The 24,529-nt window shown below is 45.0% G+C and overlaps 1 protein-coding gene across 3 annotated transcripts in view; it reads right to left on the minus strand.

The window, feature by feature from the left end:
• The window catches only part of EYA2 (EYA transcriptional coactivator and phosphatase 2), a 284,816-nt gene that overhangs the window by 34,869 nt on the left and 225,418 nt on the right, over positions 1 to 24,529 (minus strand). For all 3 annotated transcript variants that reach the window (XM_008015099.3, XM_073006162.1, XM_073006149.1), the window contains one exon: positions 10,834 to 10,923. In XM_008015099.3, coding sequence (XP_008013290.2) covers positions 10,834 to 10,923 — 90 coding nt within the window. The remainder of the gene's footprint in view (positions 1 to 10,833; positions 10,924 to 24,529) is intronic.

Consider the following 24,529-nt stretch of genomic DNA (forward strand, 5'->3'; position numbering starts at 1 on the left):
AAGTAAAACATACAAGCCAACTAGAACGGTGCTTGGTATGTAGTGAGTGCTCAGTAAATGTCAGTTATTATTGAGATTTGGTTCAGAGGAAGAAGTGGAAAGTCGGCCAAGTTAAATACCTCCTTCAAGGTCTGAGAGCTTAGAAGAATCGGGGTCAGAATTGGAACTTAGGTCCTCTGACCCCAAATAGCATCCCACTCCTTCCACGGTGCCAGGCCTCTCAGTGGATGACACTCACTTGGGTAGAGCAGCACTCCTTCACGGATTTAGCTATAGAGGAATGCCCGCTTTCACTAACTTCTCAGTTTTTTTTTTTTTTTTCCTAAGATAGACTCTTGCTCTGTCGCCCAGGCTGGAGTGCAATGGCGTGATCACAGCTAGCTCACTGCAGCTTCAACCTCCCAGGCTCAATCGGTCCTCTACCTCAGCCTCCTGAGTAGCTGGGACTATAGGCACTCATCACCATGCCCGACTAGTTCTTTTTTTTTTTTTTTGTTTTTTGTATTTTTTGAAGATACGGGGTTTCGTCATGTTGCCCAAGCTGGTCTCAAACTCTTGGGCTCAAGTGATCCTCCTGCCTCAGCCTCCCAAAGTGCTGGGATTACAGGCATGAGCCACTGCGCTTGGCCTCCTCATTTATCTTTACACTGATGCTCCTGCACAAACCTATGCTTCATCCTAAGCATCATTACCTATGACATCACTGGTTTGAGGCACTGGTCATTTTTCCGCGAAAACAAGAGTAAGAAAAAACAATACATTTAACAAAGTGGCTTTTTGTTTTGTTTGCTTTGTATTTTAATTAAGAGCAAACCACATGAAACCTGGAACGTGCTGTGCACAAGGCATCCATAAATACTGCTCAGCCGACTGACATCTCTCAGGGACTCAGTGTGATGGGCATTTGGGTGGGACGATTCCACTTCATACAAGACTGTAGAGCATATTGGTTTGAGCGGTATTGCTGGCCCTGCCTCTGAAAGCAAACAGTTCTCTCCCTTCATGTGACAACCAACTACCCCAACCCCCAATGTCTTTTTTTCTTTTTTTTTGAGACAGAGTGTCAACTCTGTTACCCAGGCTGAAGTGAAGTGGTGCGATGTTGGCTCAATGTAACCTCTGCCTCCCGCCCACCCCTAGTTTCTTTCTTTCTTTTCTTTTCTTTTCTTTCTTCTTCTTCTTCTTTTTTTTTTTTTTTAGACAGAGTCTTGCTCTATCACCCAGGCTGGAGTGCAGTGGTGCGATCTTGGCTCACTGCAAACTCTGCCTCCCAGGTTCAAGCTATTCTCCTGCCTCAGCCTCCTGAGTAGCTGGGATTACAGGCACCCGCTATCACACCTGTCTAATTTTTGTATTTTTAGTAGAGACGGGGTTTCACCATGTTGGCCAGGCTGGTCTCGAACCCCTGACCTCAAGTGATCTGCCCACCTCAGCCTCCCAAAGTGCTGGGATTACAGGCGTGAGCCACCACGCCTGGACCCACCCCTAGTTTCTAATGTGTCCCCCTATCCCTTCAGGGGATGGGGCTGCCCTCAGGTGGGAATGCTGCTTTAGTTAAACACACTGACACTAATGCGGATGAGAACATTCAGAATGCCCACTCTTTGAGAAAAAACAATGGTACACTCCCCTGTCCTCCCAACGCACAAAGGACACTGTTAAGGAGCAGGGCTGCTGATTCACAATACAGGTGGTAGGAGGTATGTGTACAGTGTGGAGGAATAATCCCGGGCAAACATGTCAGACTAGAGGATCTAGCAAATGAGGAGAATGGGCTAGGGTCCAGGCACCTGGCTGAGGTTGCAGAACCAGAGACCAGGATTTGAGGATAAGAAAATGCAGTAAATGGAAATTGAGGTCTGTAAGATAGGAGTTGAGAATTAAGTGCTGTGGCAGATTGCTAGTTTTTCATCCAGTACCTGTTCTTCCTACTTCCAAAGTGATGGAATGTTTAGTAAGGCATGACTGCCTAGAATGAAGACTACAATTCCCAGCCTCCCTTGCTGGCCAGTGGAATGTAAGTGCAAGTATTGTGTGGTGCTTCTGGGAAAGTCTTTGAGAACCTCCAGGTGCTGTCTGAAAGGGAAAAGGCAGTTCCTCTTTGCCCCTTCCTCCATTCTGATACCTGGAACTGAAATGTCACTATCTTGGATCATGAGGGCAAGACACTTGAGGGTTGGTGAAGGTGCAAGCTGGCAGGAATCTGAGTTCTTCATCAGAAGAGGTCCCTGGACTGTTAACCTCTAGAGTTCTACAGATAAGAGAAATACATCCTGTTTTGTGTGGACCACGTTAACCTACTTAATTTCTAATAAAGTCAAAGGCACATAAACAAAGTCAGTTTCCTGAAAGTTACAAATTCCAGAAGGCAGTTGTTACCATGGATGGGGTCATAGGGCAAGATCATCAACAGTCAAGAATCAACGATTTACTGATCACCTACTCTGTGCCAGTTATAGCAGTGAACACAGTGGACATATTCTCTGCCCTCCTGGAACACACAGCTGGTGGAGAACACAGAATTCACATCAATTATTTCAAATAATTAATGAAATGGTTACAAAGAGTGCAAAATGTACTGTATAAGCATGAGGCATCCTGGGAGCATATGATGGCAGAATCTAACCTTTTGAGGGGAATCAGGTAAGAATTCCCTAAGGACGTGGCACTGGTTCAGAGATTTAAGAGGTGCATAGGAACTGGTGAGGCCTTGGACCTTGAGAACAAGAGGAGAATGGTGGGGAAGTGTGTTCCAGACAGAGGGCATGGAGTGGGCAGAATCTTAAGGTAGTGGGGAGCATGGATGTTCAAGGAATTAAAAACCCATTGGCTCTGGAGTGGAGTAAATGATGAAAAGAGTAGGAGAAAAAGTCTGGAGAAGCAGGTGGTGCCAGTCCATTAAAGTTCACTGAAGAGCTTTTTTTTTTTTTTTTTTTTTTTTTTTTGAGATGGAGTCTCGCTCTGTTGCCCAGGCTGGAGTGCAGAGGCGTAATCTTGCCTCACTGCAACCTCTGCCTCCTGGTTTCAAGAGATTCTCCTGCCTTAGCCTCCCGAGTAGCTGGGATTACAGCCGCCCGCCACCATGCCCTGCTAGTTTTTGTATTTTTAGTAGAGACAGGGTTTTGCCATGTTGGCCAGGCTAGTCTCGAACTCCTGACCTCAAGAGATACACCCGTTTCGACCTTCCAAAGTGCTGGGATTACAGGCGTAAACCACTGTGCCCAGCCTACCGAAGAGCTTTAAGCAGAGGGTGACATATTCAGCTTTCCATTTCACCCCTCTGGCTACTGTGATGAGAACGAGGAGACTGAGACTGCCAGCTGACCCTCAATACCCACTTCACTTCCCCTCTTTAACTATAGTAGCAGTTTTTATTGGCACGTGACTGCCCAGAATAAAGACTACATTTCCCAGGTTCCCTTGCAGGAAGGTGTGGCCAAGTGACTCCGTTAAGGCCAATGGGGTGTGAGCAGAAGACATAAGTGCAACCGCCGGGTGGTGCCCTTCTCTGTCTCTGCCTCCTTTCCCCTGCTGCCTGGAATGTGCCTGGAATCGGTGGCTCATGCTTGTAATCCCAGCACTTTGGGAGCTCAAGGCAGGAGGATTCCTTGAGACTATGAGTTTGAGACCAGCCAGGGTAACATAAGAGACTCCATCTCCACAGAAAATAAAAATATTAGCAGAGCATGGTGACGCCTGCCTATAGTCCCAGCTACTCAGGAGGCTGAGGTGGGAGGATGGCTTGAGCCCGGAAGGTCGAGGCTGCAGTGAGCCATGATCATGCCATTGCACTCCAGCTTGAGTGACAGAGGTGACAGAGTAAGACCCTGTCCTGGGGGGCTGGGGGGAAGGAAGCTGTTGTGCCTGGGCTTCAGGCACGGAAGAGCTGCTTTTCTGGCCCTAGATTGTTCACATTTCAGAGTTTCTCATGAGAGAGAAACAGATTTGTGTTTTGTTTAAGCCTCGTTATTTTGATGAGCTTGTATCCTAATTCATAGACAGCAGGGAGACAGTGAGAAGGCTATGACAGTGTCCAGGAGAAAGATGATGGTGACTTGGACCACAGAGGTAATGGCAAGGGGAGTGAAGAGAAGCAGACGGGGCCAGGACCAGAGAATGCAGCAGAAACTCAGGCAAGGCAGGATGACGCTAGGTGCCACCAACGTCAGCTGCTGCTGTGCGACCATTGACTCCCTGGCCAGATGCATTAATTCTACCCTCTGGGCTTCCTCCCCTAGCCACCTCCTCCTCGGGCCAAACTGTCTGCCTCCCTCTTACTACTGCCCTCACCATGCCAGCCCCTGGACATCTTCTTCAGGGATAGCGCCTCACCCAGGCACACCTCCTGGCTTCCAGAGGACACCCTGACACTGGCAGATTGCCTGCTAAGGCAAGGGAGAGCAAGGAAGGACCCCCTCCTCGGTCCCGCTGCATCTTGCCTGCAAATCTTGCGTGTGTGTGTGTGTGTGTGTGTGTGTGTGTGTGTATGTATGTATGTATGTATTTTGAGATGGAGTCTCGCTCTGTTGCCCAGTCTGGACTGCAGTGATGTGATCTTGGCTCACTGCAACCTCTGCCTCCTGGTTTCAAGCAATTCTGTTGCCTCAGCCTCCCAAGTAACTGAGATTACAGGTGCACGTCACCCTGTTCAGCTGATTTTTTTTTTTTTTTTGTATTTTTAGTAGAGATGGGGTTTTGTCATGTTGGCGAGGCTGGTCTTGAACTCCTGACTACAAATGATTCACCGTCTTAGCCTCCCAAAGTGCTGGGATTACAGGCATGAGCCCTCGTGCCTGGCCCAAACTTGTGTTCTTTTAAAATATACCAAGAAGAATGTGATGCCCAGCAGGCAGGGGGTACCTAAGACAGTTCTTGTCAGCACACCTGCCATTTTAACCAAGAGGATAGGGGTTGTTACAATCTTCAGGGGTACCAAACGCCATGGATGTGGATAGCAAATTGCCAGAGAGTTTCGCTGGTGTGATGAGCTGATAATGAAAATCTGTAACTGGAGAGTCAGCCTACCTTCTCTGTCTAATTTGGATCCCTTTTCTTCTGGCTTTATATCTATTTATGGTGCCTTTGTTGTTTATAGTTACCTTTGCTTGTTAACTTCTTTTTCATGCCTGAACTAAATGTCCCTTGCTGAAATTTGGAATCATCTTTAATCACACTGCCTATAAAATTTCAGCCATTCAACATGAATCTAGGTTTTAAATGTATTTTAAAGTTGTGACATCTCAAAACATAAATAATACTTGTTTTTTTTTTTTTTTTTTTTTGGAGATGGAGTCTCCCTCTATCGCCCAGGCTGGAGTGCAGTAGCACAGTGTCGGCTGCCAGGCCTCCCCATTCTCTTCTTCTCACAGGGCAGGGCTGAACAGTATCTTCTCCTGGCTGCATCTAAGCCCAGAAGTCAAAACCTAAGGGGTCCCCGCTTGGCTGGGACAGAGGCCACAGACCAAGGTCCAGCTCCGACTCGGCAGTGGCACATCCCTGGGACGTGGGGCTTGGGGGCTTCCCACGAACGGCTTTCAGAGTGAGCGCAGTAGAGTGGCGCCGGAGGACAGTTTCGACAGATCTTGAGCAGGTGCTTGAATTTTAATTGAACTTCCACCCTTACCCAGGTGACATTTCAGAGGAGGGTTCACCTGCCCTGCAAAATAAAAGCTGCAAAATCAGCAGCTCTTGCACAAAGGCAAGGTGGCAGGGAGCAGGGGAGGGAGCTGTCGGTATTTATGCCCAAGCTGAAGCAGTTGGCTGGGACCCAGGCCTGGTCTGCTCATGACTGTCATCATCTTTGTCATATTTCTGTGTTGCCTATACTTTTATAAAATGATTGTAAAATCAGGGGTTGGCAAGCTAGTTATAGTTTTCTAATTCAAGTAAAATAAATATGTAGCAATTCAACAATTTGCCCTGGTACCATAGAACCCCCCTTGCATGTCCCCAGGGACACAGGTAGCCCCCTGGTGGAAAGGCCCACATATTGGGCAGGTATGCCAGGCTCTGTGCTGACTGCTTTCACATAGCTCCATCCTTATAACCCTGTATGGTGGGGGCTTTTCTTCCACCCATTTAATAGATGAGCAAACTGAGGCTCAGGGATGGAGAGACTTGCCCAGGTTAGGAGATGGTGGAGCCAGGACTCAACGGCAGATGGAACTGATTAGAAGGCTTTTTTTCCCTCAACTTGGGACATGCATGCAGAATATCCTAAGATACAGCTACCTGTGGCACCTTCTGTGTCCCGGACCATTCTTTTTTTTTTTTTTTTTTTGAGACAGAGTCTCGCTCTGTTGCCCAGGCTGGAGTGCAGTGGGGTGATCTCTGCTCACCGCAGCCTCCGCCTCCTGGGTTCCAGTGATTCTCCTGACCCAGCCTCTTGGGTAGCTAGGATTACAGGCGCCTACTCCCACACCTGGCTAATTTTTGTATTTTTAGTAAAGACGGGGTTTCACCATGTTGGCCAGTCTGGTCTCAAACTCCTGACCTCAAGTGATCCACCTGCCTCGACCTCCCAAAGTGTTAGGATTACAGGTGTGAGCCACTGCACCACGCCAATCCTGGACCATTCTTTAAACCCCACAGATTCTTTCCCCTGGGAGTCTGGAAGTTGCTGATTTAATGCAGACACCTACTTCAATTCCTGTGCCCTGGAGTCTGTTCTCCACCAGGCAGCCAGAGGCAGCTTCTGAACCAAAGTCACATCATGTTGTTCCAAACCCTCCAATGACTTCTGTCGCCCTTGGCTGTTACCCAAAGCCTTACGATGGCCCAAAGGCATCACCCTCATTGCCCACTGCAATTCTTTCTGTTCCCTCTGCTTCTGTCTTGCTGGTTTCCTCCCAGTTTCTGGAGCCCACCAACTCTAATCATGCCTTGGCCTTTGCACAGTGCTTCTCTCTATCTGCAACACTCTTCACCCAGATATTGGCATGGTCTTCTCCTCCACCTCCTTCAGGTCTTTGCTCAAAAGTCAGAGGAGCCTGGGTGCGGTGGCTCACACCTGAAATCCTAGCACTTTGGGAGGTTGAGGAGGGCAGATCACTTGAGGTCAGGAGTTCGAGACCACCCTGCCCAACAAGGTGAAGCCCTGTCTCTACTAAAAATACAAAAGTTAGCTGGACGTGGTAGCGTGTGCCTGTAATCTCAACTACTTGGGAGGCTGAGGCAGGAGAATCGCTTGAACCCAGGAGGCAGAGGTTGCCGTAAGACAAGATTGCACCACTGCACCTCCAGCCTGGGCAACAGAGTGAGATTGTCTCAAAAAAAAAAAAAAAAAAAAAAAGTCAAAAACCACAAAACAAAAGCCCTGGTGACAGCCTCCTCCCTGACTCTCTTGGTGTCTCTTCAGAGCACTTTGTTCTGACATTGTACTTTGCATTCCATTGTTTACGGTCAGCCTCCTGAACTGGAAGGTCCATGCCTTGTGGGCATGCATCTTGCTGTGTTTGGTTTGCTGCTGAATCCACAGCACTTCCATTAGGGCCTGGCAAATGGTAAGCTCTTCATAAAGAGCTGCTGGCTGCGGGAAGGAACTCCCTACAGGCTCAGAGAACAAAGGCTTCTGGCTTCGCGGGGCCTTGAGCATGCCTCTCCCTGGTCCACACGGCTTCCCTGAGCACTTGCAGAAGGCGGTGCTTTAGATTTTGACAGAGACTGCCTTGCACCAACAAACAATATGTTTTCACTTGTGTGAATGTTAACTTCATCATGGTATAACATGGTTTCAATTCTGCTGAGGGGCCCTGGGGGCTTCTGGCACTGGGGACATTTTTGAAATAAATTTGGAAAATAAAAACAAACTGGCTTCCCTAAGTAGCTCCAGCTGGTAATTAAGATCCTCCCTCCAGAGGTGCAACTTCGACTTCGGGGGCCAGAGAGAAACGGCAGAGTGGGGCAAGACTCTGAAGACATCAGCCTGAAATACACACAAATCCCGCAAAATACCTGGCTCTGAGCCGCAGGTTCAACCAAGATCCACAAAGCACCTATTCCATGCCTGGTGTTGTTACTGCAGTGGAGATTCAACCTCATATATCTGCCGGCCGATCTGGCATCTTCTCCAGGGTGTCTCAGACATCTCAAACCCCACGTACCCCAGACAGGGGGATGGGATCCTCCACTGCGTACCCAACACCTCCTCTGTTCTGCCCACATCTCAGTGAAGGACAACACGTCCCGGTCAGATCAAGCCCAGGAGTCACTGCCACCTCTCTCTCCCCCAACCTCTACATCCAGTCTATTAGCAAGTCCTGTTGGCTTCATCTCACCTTCAAGTCCACGTCTTCCTACCACGTGGATCCAATCCATTTTCTTCTCCTGCTTGGACTATTGCAGTAGCCTCTTGGCTGGTCTCCCTGCCTCCACATTTCTTTTCTTCTCTCTTTTTTTTTTTTTTTAAGATAGAGTTTCGCTCTGTCACCCAGGCTGGAGTGCAGTGGCATGATCTTGGCTCACTGCAACCTCTGCCTCCTGGGTTTTAGTGATTCTCCTGCCTCAGCCTCCTGAGTAGCTGGGATTATAGGCACCCGCCGCCATGCCTGGCTAACATTTTTGTATTTTTAGTAGAGACGGGGTTTCATCATGTTGGCCAGGCTGGTCTCAGACTCCTGACCTCAAGTGATCCGCCCTCCTCGGCCTCCCAAAATGCTGGGATTACAGGTGTGAGCCACCATGCCCAGCCTACATTTCCCCTCTGACTGCCCATTCTCCATGCAGCAGCCAGAGAAGTCTTTTTAACACATAACCCAGACCATGTGGCTTTTCCTGCCGAACACCACCAGCTTGCCCCAGGGATGTCCACGGCACTTAGAATGAGCTTTGATTGCTGTGACATCTCCTGCCCCAGGCTCATCTACCCTGGCCGCCCCCATACCTTTACTCCTGCACTACGGCCCCCACGCCTTCTCTCTGATCCCAGGGGCTTCATGCTGGTTCTCGCTCAGGACCTTTGCACTTGCTGTGCCCGCCCCCGTGCCCCCGACCTCCATCTGGCCGGCTGCTTGTCATCTTTTACTTCAAGTGTTACTGCCTTAAGAGGCCTTCCCTGGACTGGCCCCCTCAAGAATGCTGCCCCCCCTCCTCCATCCCATGTCACTTGCTCTCACATCTGATTATTTTATTTTCTTCATATCCTTTTTATTATCATAAATGGTCTTGTTTATGGATTTGCTTGGTTGTTTACTGCCTGGCCCCGGGGATTCAGGGTCAATCAGACAGGGTGGTCGCTGTTCTCACAGAAGTGGGGGTGATAAGCAAGAATGAAATCACTGGACTTTTCAACTACAAGGGCCAATAATTTCCACTTTCGGTTAAAGCGAGTTGGGTTTTGATCTTTGCAATCGGCTGAGTCTTTACTGCATTAGGCTCCATAAGTACTCACTGAATTCAACGGCCATGGGTTTTTTTTTTTTTTTCTCTCTCTCTCTTTTGTGTCCTTCGAGCCATAGACGTCATCATGAAGCGAGTCTGCACTTTGCTTCTGAATAGACAGTCCCAGGCCTTGAAGCCAATGGTATTTATTCTCCATTGCTCCAAAGCTCTCTTTCTTCCTCAGGTTTCTACCTAGTTCTGCTCTTTAAAACAGATGTTGGGCAGAGAATACCAATTCCATTTTATAGATGTGAAGACTGAGGCCCAAGAGGCTTATGTAGATTGGACAAAACACAACTTTGATTATTTCAGCAAGGATTCCTCTCTCTGGAACTCTAGCCTGCAGACTAGAAAGAAAAATCTGTATGCTTTCCTAATGATAAATATTAGTGGTGCCTTGGGCTAGCCAGGATGGATTTGAAATCCGTAACCTTTATATTTCTACTTCACAGTTTAGTCCCCAGGGATATTCCGGATTCCAGGAAAATATATTCCCACTAAGAGAGATAGAATTGTTCTTTTGTATACAGTTTTATTTTAGGTTGCCTTTATTTTTCAATCTGTTGAACCAATAAGGTGAACATAATTTACAAAGCCAGAAGATTCCCATACTGATCCTTTTATCAGCCAAAACCCCTCCTTCACATTGGAGAAAGTTGCTTGCTCTTTCATTAGAGGGAAGTAACTCATTGTGTTCCCCTCTTTACTCTGGCTACCAGGAAGTGATACATTCTGAACTTGATCGCAATAGTTAGCCTGAGCCTGGATTTTTTTGGTATAACGTCTTACCCTTATTCATGACATAGCTTTGCTTCCCTTTGCCTTTGTGTTACTAGTTCTATTTTAAATATGTTTCCCATTTGAAATCCTTTCTGACATAGGCTGGGTATAAACAAATAAATTCAATTTTTTTTTGAAGCTACTCTCCCGCTTTTTTCCCTACCTCTCTTGGATCTTGCTTACGGGCTCAGGAGCAGATACTTTAAATAAGCATATTCCCTCTGCTTACTCTCATTCTTTCTCTTTGTAAAACATGCATTCAGGGGAATGTAAATTGTTTTTAAAAGCTTCCATCCTGGGCCACTGCTAATTATTACTGACCCAGGAGGATCTGTACTAATTTGCCTTAATAAACTTATTAAATAGCAAATTTCAGGAGGAAGAAACTATATAGCCTTTATTGGATTAGTAAAACTGCCAGTGGACATCATCGCTGGAACAGAGAAGAGCCCGTTAACTGCACAGGAAAGCTAGGGAGATAATTGAGCTAAGTGTGTTTCCAATAAACCATCACCGGCCACAGATTTGGGCCTTTTTGGGGGTTGTTAGCAAAAGTTTCAAGCTTCTAAAAGGAAAAAAAAAAAAAAAGAAAGGAAAGGCAGCATCCTTCTTCCTATAAACTAGATGCAGGTGATTAAACATGGCAAATATTAAATGAAATCAGCAACCACAAACCTCCAGGTCATTGAAGAACAGATGTGTATCTGCAAGGTTGAAGATCATCTCTTCCATCATGAGGCCGATGCGCACAGACGTCGTGGTGTCCTGTGAGGTAGAGAAGGGGAAAATCACATGTGAGGGGAGCCTGAGGAATCTTAGCCCCTCTTTTGGTCCCATCCCACTGCTGAAAAGCAGTTTTGGTTTTACCTGATCTGCTTGGCTCATGTGTGGCCTAAAATGTGTCTCTGTGTGGGGTTGGTGTGATAATAATGTCATACAGCTTCTAGGATCTCACTTCCAGTTTTTCGCCATTTCTTTTTACCCTCTCCAGTATTTAAATCTCCTGGAAAATGACCCTGGGATTGCAACAGTGTTCAGCGTTGCAAGGACACTTATCACAGATATGACATGGCTGTAATAAAAAAGGGCCTCCTGGAAAATGCATGCTTTCAGGGGTTCCCTCCAACACATTTTTGTTATCAGGGAGGTCTGGAAGATTTCAGTATAAACTACTGGGAGAGTTGAGATGTTGCGTCTCTCTTTCCAACAATCTCTCTGTGCACACTGCCTTACTCCTCTTGATATTTAAAAAAATCCCTGTTATCCAACAATAGAGGGTTAATGATAAAAACACACAAACACAAAGGCACTATGGTACATTCATAGGCGGGAAAACTAGGCAGCCATTATACAAATGAAGTCATTGTGGAGTAACTGATATGAAACTGTCATCAAGAGATACAGTACTAAGTAACGAAAGCAAGCTGCAACACCGTACAACATATGAATTTGCACAACTGTGCAATGAAAGTGCCTCCTTTCTGTATATAGTGTGGTAGACTGCACTGCTGTTCACCCATACTGGGGGTCCCTCCCTGAGGTGCTTCTTCCTGCAAAAGGATGATATGTAGCAGGGGTTGGCAAACTGCAGCCCCTTCGCCAAACCTGGCCTGCTGCTTGTTTTTGTATGACTAATGAGCTAAGAATGGTTTTTACATTAAAAAAAAAAAATCAGTGTATTGTCTAAAGTTCCTCTTGTACTACAAGGTCAGAGGTGTGCACACTGTGTGTCCTACAAAGCCTAAAACATTTACTATCCAGGCCCTGACACATATCCACCCTGTTCAATTCAGGTTATGATTGATTAATATTGGGAGGACATGAAGAGAACGTCTGCCTATGTGTGATGGGGTCAAGGGTGAGAAAAGAGAGCTCAATTCTTGTATTTGGGAAGCAAGAGATCATACCTAAAACTGAAAGAACATACTTCTTTTATGGGCTACCAGAAGGAGCACATACACATGTTACTTAGAAACTGGACCATGCAACTTGCTTTGGCCAGTGATATGTGGGCAAAAGTTATGTTTCACTTTTGGTCAGAAGTTTATAGAAGTTTTAGGAGCCAGTACACACTTCCCCATGCACTCTCTTTTCTCACTTCACAAGGCTGTAAATATTCTGGATATTTATTCTGTTAGCCTGGAAGGCAGCTATGTTCATCAATGCCCACACATATTCTGTTGGCCTCGGTTCCAGAATAAAGATGATGTAGATCAGAGATACAGTTGACCACAATGGACATGTATCATAAATGAGAAGTAGATGAGATTTTGGGGATGTTTGTTACTGCAGCCTACCCTTGCTTATCCTAACTGATACACATGGAAAATATGCAGCACAATGGTTTCCACCCCTGGATGCATATTGTAATGCTCTGAGAAGCCTTTAAAAATCCTGATGCCTAGGCTGCTCTCCAGACCAATAAAATCAGAATTGCTGAGAGCAGGGTCTAGGCACCAAGAAGTTTAAAGCTCCCCAGGTGATTTCAATATGCAGTCAAGGTTAAGAACCACTAGTCTAGAAGGATATAAAACACACTGTTAATAATATTCCTGGCTAATATCTATGAAGTGCTTTCTCTGTGCCACTTTATAAGTATTAACTCATTTAATCCCCACAAAACTCTGTAAGGTGAACACTATTATTTTTCCATTGCTATGGTTTGGATGTGGTTTGTCCCTGCCACAACTCGTGTTGAAATTTGATCTCCAAGGTGGCAGTGTCAGGAGGTAAGGCCTAGTAGGAGGTGTTTGGGTCATGAATAGATTAATGCCTTCCCATGAGAGTCAGTGAATTCTCACTCTCTCAGGAATGGATTAGTTTCCAAGAGTGCGAGTTGTTAGAAGAGTTGACTTCCTCTCTCCCCATGTGATCTCTGCACATGTTGACTCCCCTTCCACTTTCCACCATGAGTGGAAGCAGCTTGAGGCCCTCACCAGGTACAGCTGCCCAGTCTTGAACTTGCCAACCCCCAGAATCGTAAGTCAAATAAACCCCTTTTCTTTATAAATTATGCAACCTCAGGTATTCTATTATAGCAACACTAAATGGACGAAAACACCCATTTTATAGATGAGAAAATGGAGGCACACAAAGGTTAGGCAACTTGTTCAAGGCCATACAAGCTAACAAATGCTGAGATTGGAACGTAGGTAATCTGGTTCTGAAACAACACTGTTTCTGAGGACTCAAAGGGGCTGAGTTGGGAGAGGAGAGACAGGGGCCTTGTCCCCTCACTCCATACAGTCCTTTTCCTGTTTAAATTTTTCACTGGAGGCTGTATTATTTCTATTATAAAAATAAATAATTAAGGACATAAACCCTTCTTGACCCTTAAAAAAAAGAAAGAAAAAAATGCAGCTGGTGATCTCAGCTTCACACACACAACTGTGAAGAATCAGGCCCAGGAACACAGCCATTAGGCAAAACACTTCATCAAGGCCCCGAGAGCCAAAGCTTAGCACTCTTGGTCCTGGCTGGAACTTGACGGGGCAGGGTACTCAGTGAAAAATGAAGAGAAAATGAGGAAAACAAACTTTTCAAGGCCTAGGAGGGAATCAGTGTGTGACCTGGGAAAAGGTTTTGCATTACTCATATCCAAAGCATTTCACCTCTGCACAATCACACACTCCTCTTTGACAGAGCAATTCGTGCACCTAATCACTGATTACCAACCCTCCATGTACTGGACAAGAAGCAAGAAGGAGCTACCACCCAGACTTGTTTGCTGAAAGGATTTATTCTGAAAGATGTCACCTCCCAGGCCAGCACACAGAGAAGGAAAAGTAATTATTGTATACCAAATGACTTTTCTGTGAAAAGTATTTATATAGTTGTAAGAAGGCAAATACCGCATATTAATAAAGCTCAAGGTATGATTGATTGATACTGGGAAGACATGAAGAGAAAGTTTGCATGTGTGTGATGGGGTCAAGGGTGAGAAAAGAGAGCTCAATTAGTATATTTTGGGAAGCCAGAGATCATGCCTACAATGGGGGGAAAAAAAGAATCAAGAAGTAGCACCTAAGGATGTTACTTAGAAATCTGGGAGTGAGGCTGGGTGCAGTGGCTCACGCCTGTAATCCAGCACTTTGGGAGGCCGAGGTGGGTAGATCACTTGAGGTCAGGAGTTCGAGACCAGCCTGACCAACATGGAGAAACCCTGTCTCCACTAAAAGTACAAAAATCTGCCAGGTGTGGTGGCACATGCTTGTAATTCCAGCTATTCGGGAGGCTGAAGCAGGAGAATCACTTGAACCTAGGAGGCGGAGGTTGCGGTGAGCCGAGATTGCGCCATTGCACTCCAGCCTGGGTAACGAGCAAAACTCCATATCAAAAAAAATAACAATAATAATTTGGAGGTTACATTTTTAAAGGCAGCAGCAAGAGTTGAAAGTTGTTGCCCCTGGGCAGGAAAAAAGGGTGGTGGGCAGTCACTGAGGACTGCTGTTTTCCACATATATTCCTTTGTAGAACTATGAATATTAAACTATAGGCATATATTTCTTGGATTAGGCAACACACTCAGTAAATTCACTTTTCATTATCTATCCTACATAAAATCTCACACACATGAGCAAGGGGACATATCAAAGATGTTCATTACAGAATTGTTAGTAAATAGCAAAAGACTGGGAATAACTTAGCTATCACTTCAAAGGAGACTTGAAAAATGAAATGTGGTCTATTCATACAATGGGAAATGAAATTTCAATGGAAGGAAATGAACCAGATCTCCATGTATTAACAGGGACACATCAAAAAATATATTGGAGTGAAAAAAGTTTTCTGATTGCAGTATGTACTATGTACTGTATGTTATCACCATTTATTAGAGACACATAAAATGTTACTATATTTTCCATGTGCACTTATATATTTATACATATCTGAAAGGCTATACACAAAAAGAAAGGCAGTTACTTCTAGAAGGCAGAGAGGAGACAACAGGAATGAAAAGTGATAGTCAAAGTGAACTTTAGTGTTCTCTAGAATATTCTAGATTTTTGATTTTTTTTTTTTTGAGACAGGGTCTCACTTTGTCATCCAGGGTAGAGTGGCACAATCTTGGCTCACTGCAGCCTCGATCTCTCAGGTACAAGTGATCCCCCTGCCTCAGCCCCCAAGTAATTGGGACTATAGGTGTGCGCCACCATGCCTGGCTAATTTTTTGTATGTTTTTGTAGAGACAGGGGTTTCACCATGTTGCCCAGGCTTGTCTCGAACTTCTGAGCTCAAGCGATCCACCCACCTCGGCCTCCCAAAGTGCTACAATTATAGGCATGAGCCACCATGCCCAGCCTTCTAGAATTTTTTAAAAGAGAAGGGATTCAAATATTTATTATATAATTAAACATCTTTCTAAAAATTGAAGACACCCAAATGTTTATATGACGAGCCTTTAGAATACCCACCTACTCTTGGAGCATTCTTATTATTTCAGATTTTCCTAAGATTGTTTTAAGCTATGTAGGTGGTACCTCTTTTCAAAAAACACGATAAAAACTAGTTGCACAGAGGCAAAAAAGTCTGGAATAGCCTCAGAAAAGCATGGCTAACTCAGGAGTTAAGTAACACAGTGTTGCCCTGGGTCCGAACACTTTATCCAAGTAGGAAATGTTTTTCCAGGGTTGCAGAGACCAAGAAACTAAAAGAAAAAAAATTTGGTGCAGACTCAGTATTAATTTATGTGAAATACATCTGGAGTGAGGACAAGACAGAAGCCATCAGTTTCATCCTGGACTGTCTTGCCGAATGCAGCCCTACTATACACCATCAGTATTCCATTCTGGGGTCTTGACTTTAGTCATAGAGGACAGATTGGAGGGAACCCTCCGTCTGACCCAGAACTTCTCCCAGTCAAATAAAGCCTAACATATGACAGCTTTCACACCATGCTCTTTCGGGCCACTGACCCCTTCAAGTCCAGCCTGATGCCGCTACCACCTAACACTGGAGTGAGGATTAAATCAGATAGCATGTGTGGAGGCACCTCGCCCAGGGCCTGGGCTGCGGCAGGCACTCCACAAGCATCGGTTGTTGTCAAAATCCCCCAGTCCCCTTCCTTGAGCCTTTAAGCAAAGAATCGGTTTCTGCAAACCCAGCAGGAACATCCCAAATCAGTTGGTACAAAAGCTTTTAACATGCCACTCACATGAAACCCATTTTCTGAAGCGTTACATATTCTTTGGATTAAAAAACAAAACAAAACAGTGGTTAATTTCCTAAACAAGTAACAGCATAAGTGGATTACTTTAAAAAAACAATCAGTTTAAACCAGAATGAACGGAGAAGAAGTTTTTCCAAAACAGGCTTCAGTGTGTAACTCATCCCGGGAAGGACCACGCTGGGGACTAAGGGGTGGGGGTGGATGGAATGTCATCTTTGTTTGACTAGATAATTGGTGGGTGGTTCTCTTCCAGCGAAGGTACAGATCAGACAAAGACCCTGTACATTTTCTTAGTGTGCCCTAATGCTCTACAGATTTCTCCGGATTCAGTTTTTATGAGGGTGTGGTGGGCTCTGCACACTTGTTTGGGAGGCTGGTGAGGAAGCTTCAAGTTGGAACTGCCCTTTAGGAGGGAGGCTATGGACCTGGATGGCAGCTCAGTAACATAATTGTTATGCATTCTTGATGAAGTTCTTTTTTTTTTTTTTTTGAGACAGCGTCTCTCCTGTCACCCAGGCTGGAGTGCAGTGGTGTGATCATAGCTCACTGTAGCCTTGAACTCCTGGACTCAAACAGTCCTCCTGCCTCAGCTTCCCAAGTAGCTAGGACTAGAGACGTGTGCTAGCACACCTGGCTTCTGTTTTAACAGTGGTTTGGAAATTTGTGGGGGAAACATTTTGTTTGTTGTAATAGTTGGGAGGGATAGTGGTATTTGGGGGTGCCAAGGATATTAATGTCTTATAATGCACTGTAGGAAGTTGTACATAAAGAAAAATTGTCCCACAACCCATGTGACTTTTATATCTCCTGACGAACACTCATGTTGTGAAAAACTTGTTTCTAATTATCAGAGTCTAGAATCTAACTCCTTTATAGAAATAAACACAGAGTATTTTCGAATTTTTTTTTTCTTGAGATGGAATTTCACTCTTGTAGCCCAGGTTGGAGTGCAATGGCGTGATCCTGGCTCACTGCAACCTCTGCCTCCCGGGCTCAAGTGATTCTCCTCAGCCCCTCAAGTAGCTGGGATTACAGGCATCTGCCACCACATCTGGCTAATTCTTGCATTTTTAGTAGAGACAGGGTTTCACCATGTTGGCCAGGCTGGTCTTGAATTCCTGACTTCAGGTGATCTGCCTACCTTGGCCTCCCAAAGTGTTGGGATTACAGGCGTTAGCCACCACGCCCGGGCTTTGCATGGTTTTGATAAAATACTGAATATACTTGTTTGTATCCCATGGTCCATCCCATGTCCATTCTTCCATTTTCCTTTACTTCTAGTAGAGAACGGCCCCAGATCTTCCTAGTTCTCTGAAATGCAACCTTGTAAATGAGAAGTGGGTGGAAGTATTGGATTTCTTTGTCATGTCTTCTATTGTGGTCATGCCTGAGCATTTACATACTGAAATACATGTTTTTAGAAAAAAAACCTTCTTTTATTTCTTTCCTTTCAATTACAGTTAGGATACTATGTTCATTTTTTAAAAGTAGTGAGTGGTAAGCTATATTATTTGGGGTTTTCATTTCGGGATCATAAAAGGAGCATTTTAAGAGATTTATTTTAAGGTTGAAATCTCCTGTAGGAAAAACTGGCAGCTAAGGCAGTGACTCAGACCCCTATGCTAGCCATCCTCATTTGATCTGATCCATGGTGGGGGTTGAAGGGGGACACGCATGTGACTGGGGTTGGCGGGGAGCACAACTGCTCCCCTGACCTGAGGGCTCTAGCACTTCACCTGGTCCTTATACCTCAATTGCCTGATTTCTTCCAGGTTTTTCAAGGAGCAAGCGATTAAGAGATATTTCTCCAAAATAATAATTCTTACCAGAGCTTCGCTGGTTGGATGGCCTACTGTGCATCCGCTCCTGCGCTCAGCACTTTATTTGCATGTTGTCATTTATTTTATTTCCAAGGCACCTTTAGTCCATCACCGAGAGAGGTGGGCAGTGAAGGAGGAAGACAAGGAGCCCATCTGTGTGCTGGGCCACTATAAAGGCAGCTAGCCTCCCTTGTCCCCCATGTCTGTTGTCCACACAGCAGCCAGAGTGCTCTTTTAAAAATAACCATCAGAGCTGTGCTTTTCGTTTAAAACCCACTGGCTTCCCCTGGCCCTCTGAGTAAAGCCACCGTCTTTCAGAGGCCTCATGTGCTCCAATAACCACCTACTCTTCCACTCTGCCTTGAACCTGCCAAACTTGCTCCTGCCTCAGGGTCTTTGCACATGCTGCTCCTCAGTCTGCAGCTTCACTCCTGACAGCGAGACCACGAACCCATTAGAAGGAAGAAGCTCCAGACATATCTGAATGTCTGAAGGAACAAACTCAGACACACCATCTTTGAGAACTGTAACACTCACCGGGAGGGTCTGCAGCTTCATTTTTGAAGTCAGTGAGACCAAGAACCCACCAATTCCGGACATGCTGGGACTACAGGCACACACCACCATGTATTTTTTATGAAGACAGGGTTTCACCATGTTGGCCAGGCTTGTCTCAAACTCCCGACCTCAAGTGATTCACCCACCTTGGCCTCCCAAAATGCTGGGATTATGGGCGTGAGCCACCGTGCCTGGCCCTTTTTTTTTGTTGTTAAATGAATATATGAGTGTGTGTGAACTTTGTGTACATTATTCCATTTCCTCCTCAAAGTATCTTTTCCCTGTTTTACAGATAAATCAAAACTCAGAGTGATGAAGTGACCTGTCCAAGGTCATGCTGCCAATAAGTGGCAGAGCTGGGATTCAAATCTAGGACTGTCCGAAACTTAAGAAACCGAAATCTTAACCATTTTACTCATAAATATATCTTCATGGGAACTAACAACATAAAGCTTAGCGCAGATAACCATCAGATTTTTTTTTTTTGGTAAATGCCTGATTTGTAACTGTTGATGTTTACTTTTAATGAAATAAACAATGTGTTTAATGACAATTACACTTCTGAAGTGAGGAGAAATGGCAGGCAGCTGCCACCTAAAAATCAGCCCTGATTCTTTTCTCAGGTCTCAGGCTGGCTTTCCTCTCTGATAACTGCAACTGGTGGTCTTCGGAGGGGACAAAAGGAGAGCCCACAGGGTGGGAAACCTTCTTCCCTTATTGCTGTGAAGTATGTGTGTCTTTAATTTCCTGGACTTGATATGAAAAAGCAAAGCTAACTGGAAAATGCCTTCCTTGTCAGCTGCCATTCCCTGCCCGCCAAAGGCCAGGAATGGCTCTGCGGGAACCAGACACCTTGGCCGCACTTGGGAATCAGCTCATTTTAGCTGCCGCCGAAGGGCTCAGAACCATCTCTCTCTGCTCTCAGCCTTTCTCCTCACTTACTTGTAGCCCATGTCTTTTTAGGATGTCACCCTAGGAGTCAAAAAGAGGCGTGTTGTGAAAAGATTAACTTCAGGGCCTCTTTAGATCCATTAATCTTATCAAATGCAACATATCCAAAGATAATTTTCAGAAAACAGCGACGCTCTCTGAATAACATCTTGGTCTGTCAGCAGTGCCAGTTGTTTCGCTCTCGTCAAGGGTCTTGCAGATGGGATGCCATGGTCAGTCCTTCCAGATAGAAACATGAAGCCTATGGCCCCCTCTCCAAGATGCTTGAATTCTGACATCTTAAGCACTGGACTCAACCCAGTCCCAGGATTAAGCCCTCCAGGGCTGTCTGCTTATCTTTCCAGCTTCAGACATAGCTCTTAGTGCTTGGGGAGGAGAGTCTTGGGAGCCCCAAAGAGGCATCAGAGATCTCTGAACACACCCCACAGCCCAAGGAGGCTCAGAGGATGAAATTAGTTAATCTGCTTTGTGCTCTTCACGCACATTTTCTTTTCTTTTTTGTTATCTTGGCTCACTGTAACCTCTGCTTCCCAGGTTCAAGTGAGTCTCCTGCCTCAGCCTCCTGAGTAGCTGGGATTACAGGTGTGTGCCACCACAGTTGGCTAATTTTGGTATTTTTAGTAGAGATGGGATTTCACCATGTTGGCCAGGCTGATCTCGAACTCCTGACCTCAGGTGATCCTCCCGCCTTGGCCTCCCAAAGTGCTGGGATTACAAGCATAAGCTACCGAGCTTGGCCACATAAGCATTTTCTTAAGGAAACTTGCATAACAAGTAGAGGTAGATGTTTGGGAATTTGGGAACTGTCTTCAAATAGTCTTGTACTAACAATTTCATCCACAACTAACTATTCAGTTGAGAACAGTTAGTGGCACTTTAGATGTGTTTCTGAAGAATTTCTGGTGGCCTGGTTAACAAATTCACTAAGTTAATTAATTTTTTTTTTTTTTTAATAAGAGATTCGGCCTAATTTTGAGGGGGTGGGGTGGGGACTGATGGGTGCATTAACATTGCTTTTGTGTGTTTACAGAATGCCTCTAGAGTGAGCATTTGAGCATTCTACAAGAATGACGAATCTGAGTAATTCTATAAGAATGAAACATTTGAGGATTCTACAAATCAGGGTTTTTCAGCTTTGGCACTGTTGGCATTTTGAACCAGATAATTCCATGTTGTAGTTCCATCCTGTGGGCTGCAGGATGTTGAGCAGCATCCATGGCCTCTACCCACTAAATTCAGTAGCACCCCCCACCCAGTTGTGACAATCAAGAATGTCTCCAGATGTCACCAAATGTCCTCTGAGGGACAAGATCGCCCCTAGTTGAGAATCACTCCTCTAAATAATTTTTAAAATCATGAAAAACTTGGTCCTTAGTATTAGCAAATTAACTTTGGAATTACAGAGTGGGCAATGAAACTAGCTTTCTAACTTGGTTAATGAAACTAGCTTTCTAATTAAGAGATGAACTAAATGAAAAAACAAACCGAAGTCTCTCCCCGCCACCTGAGTGGGAGGTGCCACTTTCCTGTCTCAAGGGGCAGCTCTGCCCAGTAGTTAGGACTGACTCCTGCAGCCAGACAGCTGGCTGCAATCTGTGCTCTGCCCTTATTGCTAGAAAGTACGTGACTTGGGACAGGCCACTTAACCTCACGAAAACTCACTGCATCTACCTCCCTGAGATAGGTTGGGGAGGCGATCGGCGGACAGCGCTTGGGATGCATGGGCGGCTTGCAGCAAACACTACTAGCAGGCTAGTCATCCTTGTTCACAGAATTGCTTCTTCGGGGCCTGGTTGGTCACACCTAGCATTTGCACTGGGCTGTCCCTTTCTCAGGTGCCACGTGGAGGGAAGGTCAGGGGAGGTGTTTGGCCTTGCACTTTGCAATCCCAGGCCCTTTCCTTTCTTAACACTCAGACTGCCTTTGGGCTGGGCTTGTGTCTCCATGGGGACCTTGTCTGGGCTTGCAGACTGTCGCTGCAAAGGGCAGACCTGCCCGCTCTGGAGATGTCTCAAAAACACAGGCAGCTTGCTGCCTGCCTTTGCCTCACTTTTCTTCTGTGTCAATTACCCTGACGTCCCGGACTTCAGGACAATGTGCTTCAGCACCTATCCTGGAATGGAGATCTCCTCCCCTCTCTCTTTTAAAGAAAAAAAACCACACAAACACACAAAACCCATCAAAACCATCACACTATCCAAGCCAACTGGGTCTTTAAGAAATCACCACCAAGGAGCTGTTTACAAGCTGAACAAATAATTACTCTGCCACGAGGAAGAAAAGTATTAATTAGAGCTGTTCATTAAACCAGCTCCCTATTCTGTGGGGTTTATCTCTTGGAAGTGTCAGCCAGAGGTTAGGGACGGATTAACACACAACACCGAGCTTTGCCAGTTAAATCTCCTCCTTGCGGTTAGCTTTTAATAATAAAGTTGTCATTGAAAGAAAGAATTTAATGGTTTTAATTGGGTTTAATTACTTGGAAACTTTTGGAAGGCAGATCAGCTTGTTTAAAAAAAGTTTTTTTAGAGGAAGACAAGAAAATGATGCTCAGAAAGAAAAAATAAGTTGAATCACATGTTTAAACAGTAAAGTTAAAAAAAAAAAAAAAAACTTGGCTTCTTTGACAATTTTGTAGGAGAACACCAAAAATAGAAAAGATAATGGGTCCATTTGTACTAACAAGAACTTAACCAAAAGACTATAGGATAAATTCCGTCATTGCTGAATCACAAGAGTCAAACTCACGACAAATGATGAAATCATGGTCAAATTTAAGAGAACAAAGAAAGATGTTGAAACCGGTTCCTCTTTTGGGGTTTTGTGCAACTACTCAGCCTCTTAGAATTTTTTTTTTTTAATCTTTGAAGAATGTTCTTTCAGTTGGACATGTCTAGCAGATTTGAAAGTATTTTTTCTAGGATATAAATTTAAAGGCAAAAATAACAAATAAATAGATACAATGAATTGTGGATATGGAGTAGAGTGACCAATTCTCCTGATTTGCCTGGGATTGAGAGGTTTCCTGGGTCTTGGGACTTCCAGTGCTACAAGTGGGAAAGTCGCAGCCAAACCTGGATGAGAAGATGACCCTAACAGGAGTCACTGTCCAGGACCGAGGGGCACGTGGTGACATGGGAGATGGGTTTGTTTTTACAAGGTCATGTCAAGGACTTAGAACAGGGCTTGACGCCCAGCAAGTGCCTACTGCTTCCATCAGCACTGATAACACCCCCATCAACACCATGTGCTTTCTGCTTATTATTAGTAGTAGTCATACTTCAGCACACCTTCCTCAGAAAGAACATCTTACACAACCAGCAACATGCTTCTAAAGATGTAGCTCTTTAAAAGATATTATATGTATAGCACACCGTTGACATAAGTGATTCCATCTTAGAAAAAGACTCCATCTTACATTTCAAAAATCCTCAAGTCAACAGAGTCCAGATGTCTGCCTAATCAATAGAGACAACACCCAATCAGATAAGGGTGTAACCCTTTACCACCAGTCCTCACCAGAGGACTCTAGGGTTATAAAATGAGCAGGACCTCACCACCTCGACGTCAACGCATTCTGTCTTGCTGTCACTTGTCATCAGCACCTAGAATCTGCAGCTGGAGGCTCTGCCCAAATCAAGGACTCTTGGAAGATACTGGCAACTGCCTAGATCAGGACTCTCTCCTTGTACATGTCACTCTCCTTGGACTGGTTCATTAGCGCTCCCCTAACCGCCTTTTTTTTTTTTTTCTGAGATGGAATCTCGCTCTGTCACCCAGGCTGGGGTTTAGTGGTGCGATCTTGGCTCATTGCAACTTCCACCTCTTGAGTTCAAGTGATTCTCCTGCCTCAGCCTCCCAAGTAGCTGGGATTACAGGCATATGCCACCATGCCTAATTTTTGTATTTTTAGTAGAGACGGGGTTTTACCATGTTGGCCAGGCTGGTCTTGAACTCTTGACCTCAAGTGATCTGCCTGCCTCGGCCTCCCAAAGTGCTGGGATTACAGGCGTGAGCCACCGTGCCCAGCCCATTAGTCCCTTTTCATATCCCCCTTTCTCTTGATGCTGTTTGGCATGAAATTCTAAACTATAACATTTATATATAATTAAGTATACTATTATGTATGGTTTGCAATATTGACTGACTCGTGGTTTCAGCCTGTGTGCTCATGGCCCTGACTACCAAGTGAAAGGGTAATATTAAGGAGAACTGTCTCCTTGGGAACTCCAGACAGGTCATTTTCTTGTCTTCCTCTAGCTAGTGGCTTTCATAATTGAAACAGCATCAATGGAAACCTGATCTTGTGGAAAGACATAAACGTGTGTGGACCTGGTTATATCTGACCTTGCCTCACTCATGACAATATTTTAATAATAATATATAGTTTCAAATAGCTAGAAGGAGGATATTAAACATTCCCAACACAAAGAAATGATAAATGTTGACGACAGTGGATATGTTAATTACCCTGATCTGATCATTACACTTTATACGCATCGAAACATCACCACGTACCCCATGGATGTGTACAATTATTATTTGTCAATTAAAAAAATAAAAAAGCGTCATTTGCTTGTCTACAAAAACTCTTTGCTGCATAGGAGGTACAGTTCCAAATACTTGACATGTATTAACTCATGTGATCCTCTCCCAGTGACCCTATAAGGTAAGTATTATTGTTATTACACCCATGCTACAGAGATGAAAACTGAGGCACAGGAGGGCAAAGTGACTTGTCTGAGGTCACGTGGCTAGGAAGTAGAGCTGTCTTTGGATTTGAGCAGTCTGGCTCTTGAGACCAGGTGGGGCGGGAGGGGGGGGGGGGTGAACTTTTTCTATCAAGGTTTGGAAAGCATGTATTTTAGGCTCT

Source organism: Chlorocebus sabaeus, chromosome 2, assembly GCF_047675955.1.
Source record: "Chlorocebus sabaeus isolate Y175 chromosome 2, mChlSab1.0.hap1, whole genome shotgun sequence".
NCBI lineage: Eukaryota > Metazoa > Chordata > Mammalia > Primates > Cercopithecidae > Chlorocebus > Chlorocebus sabaeus.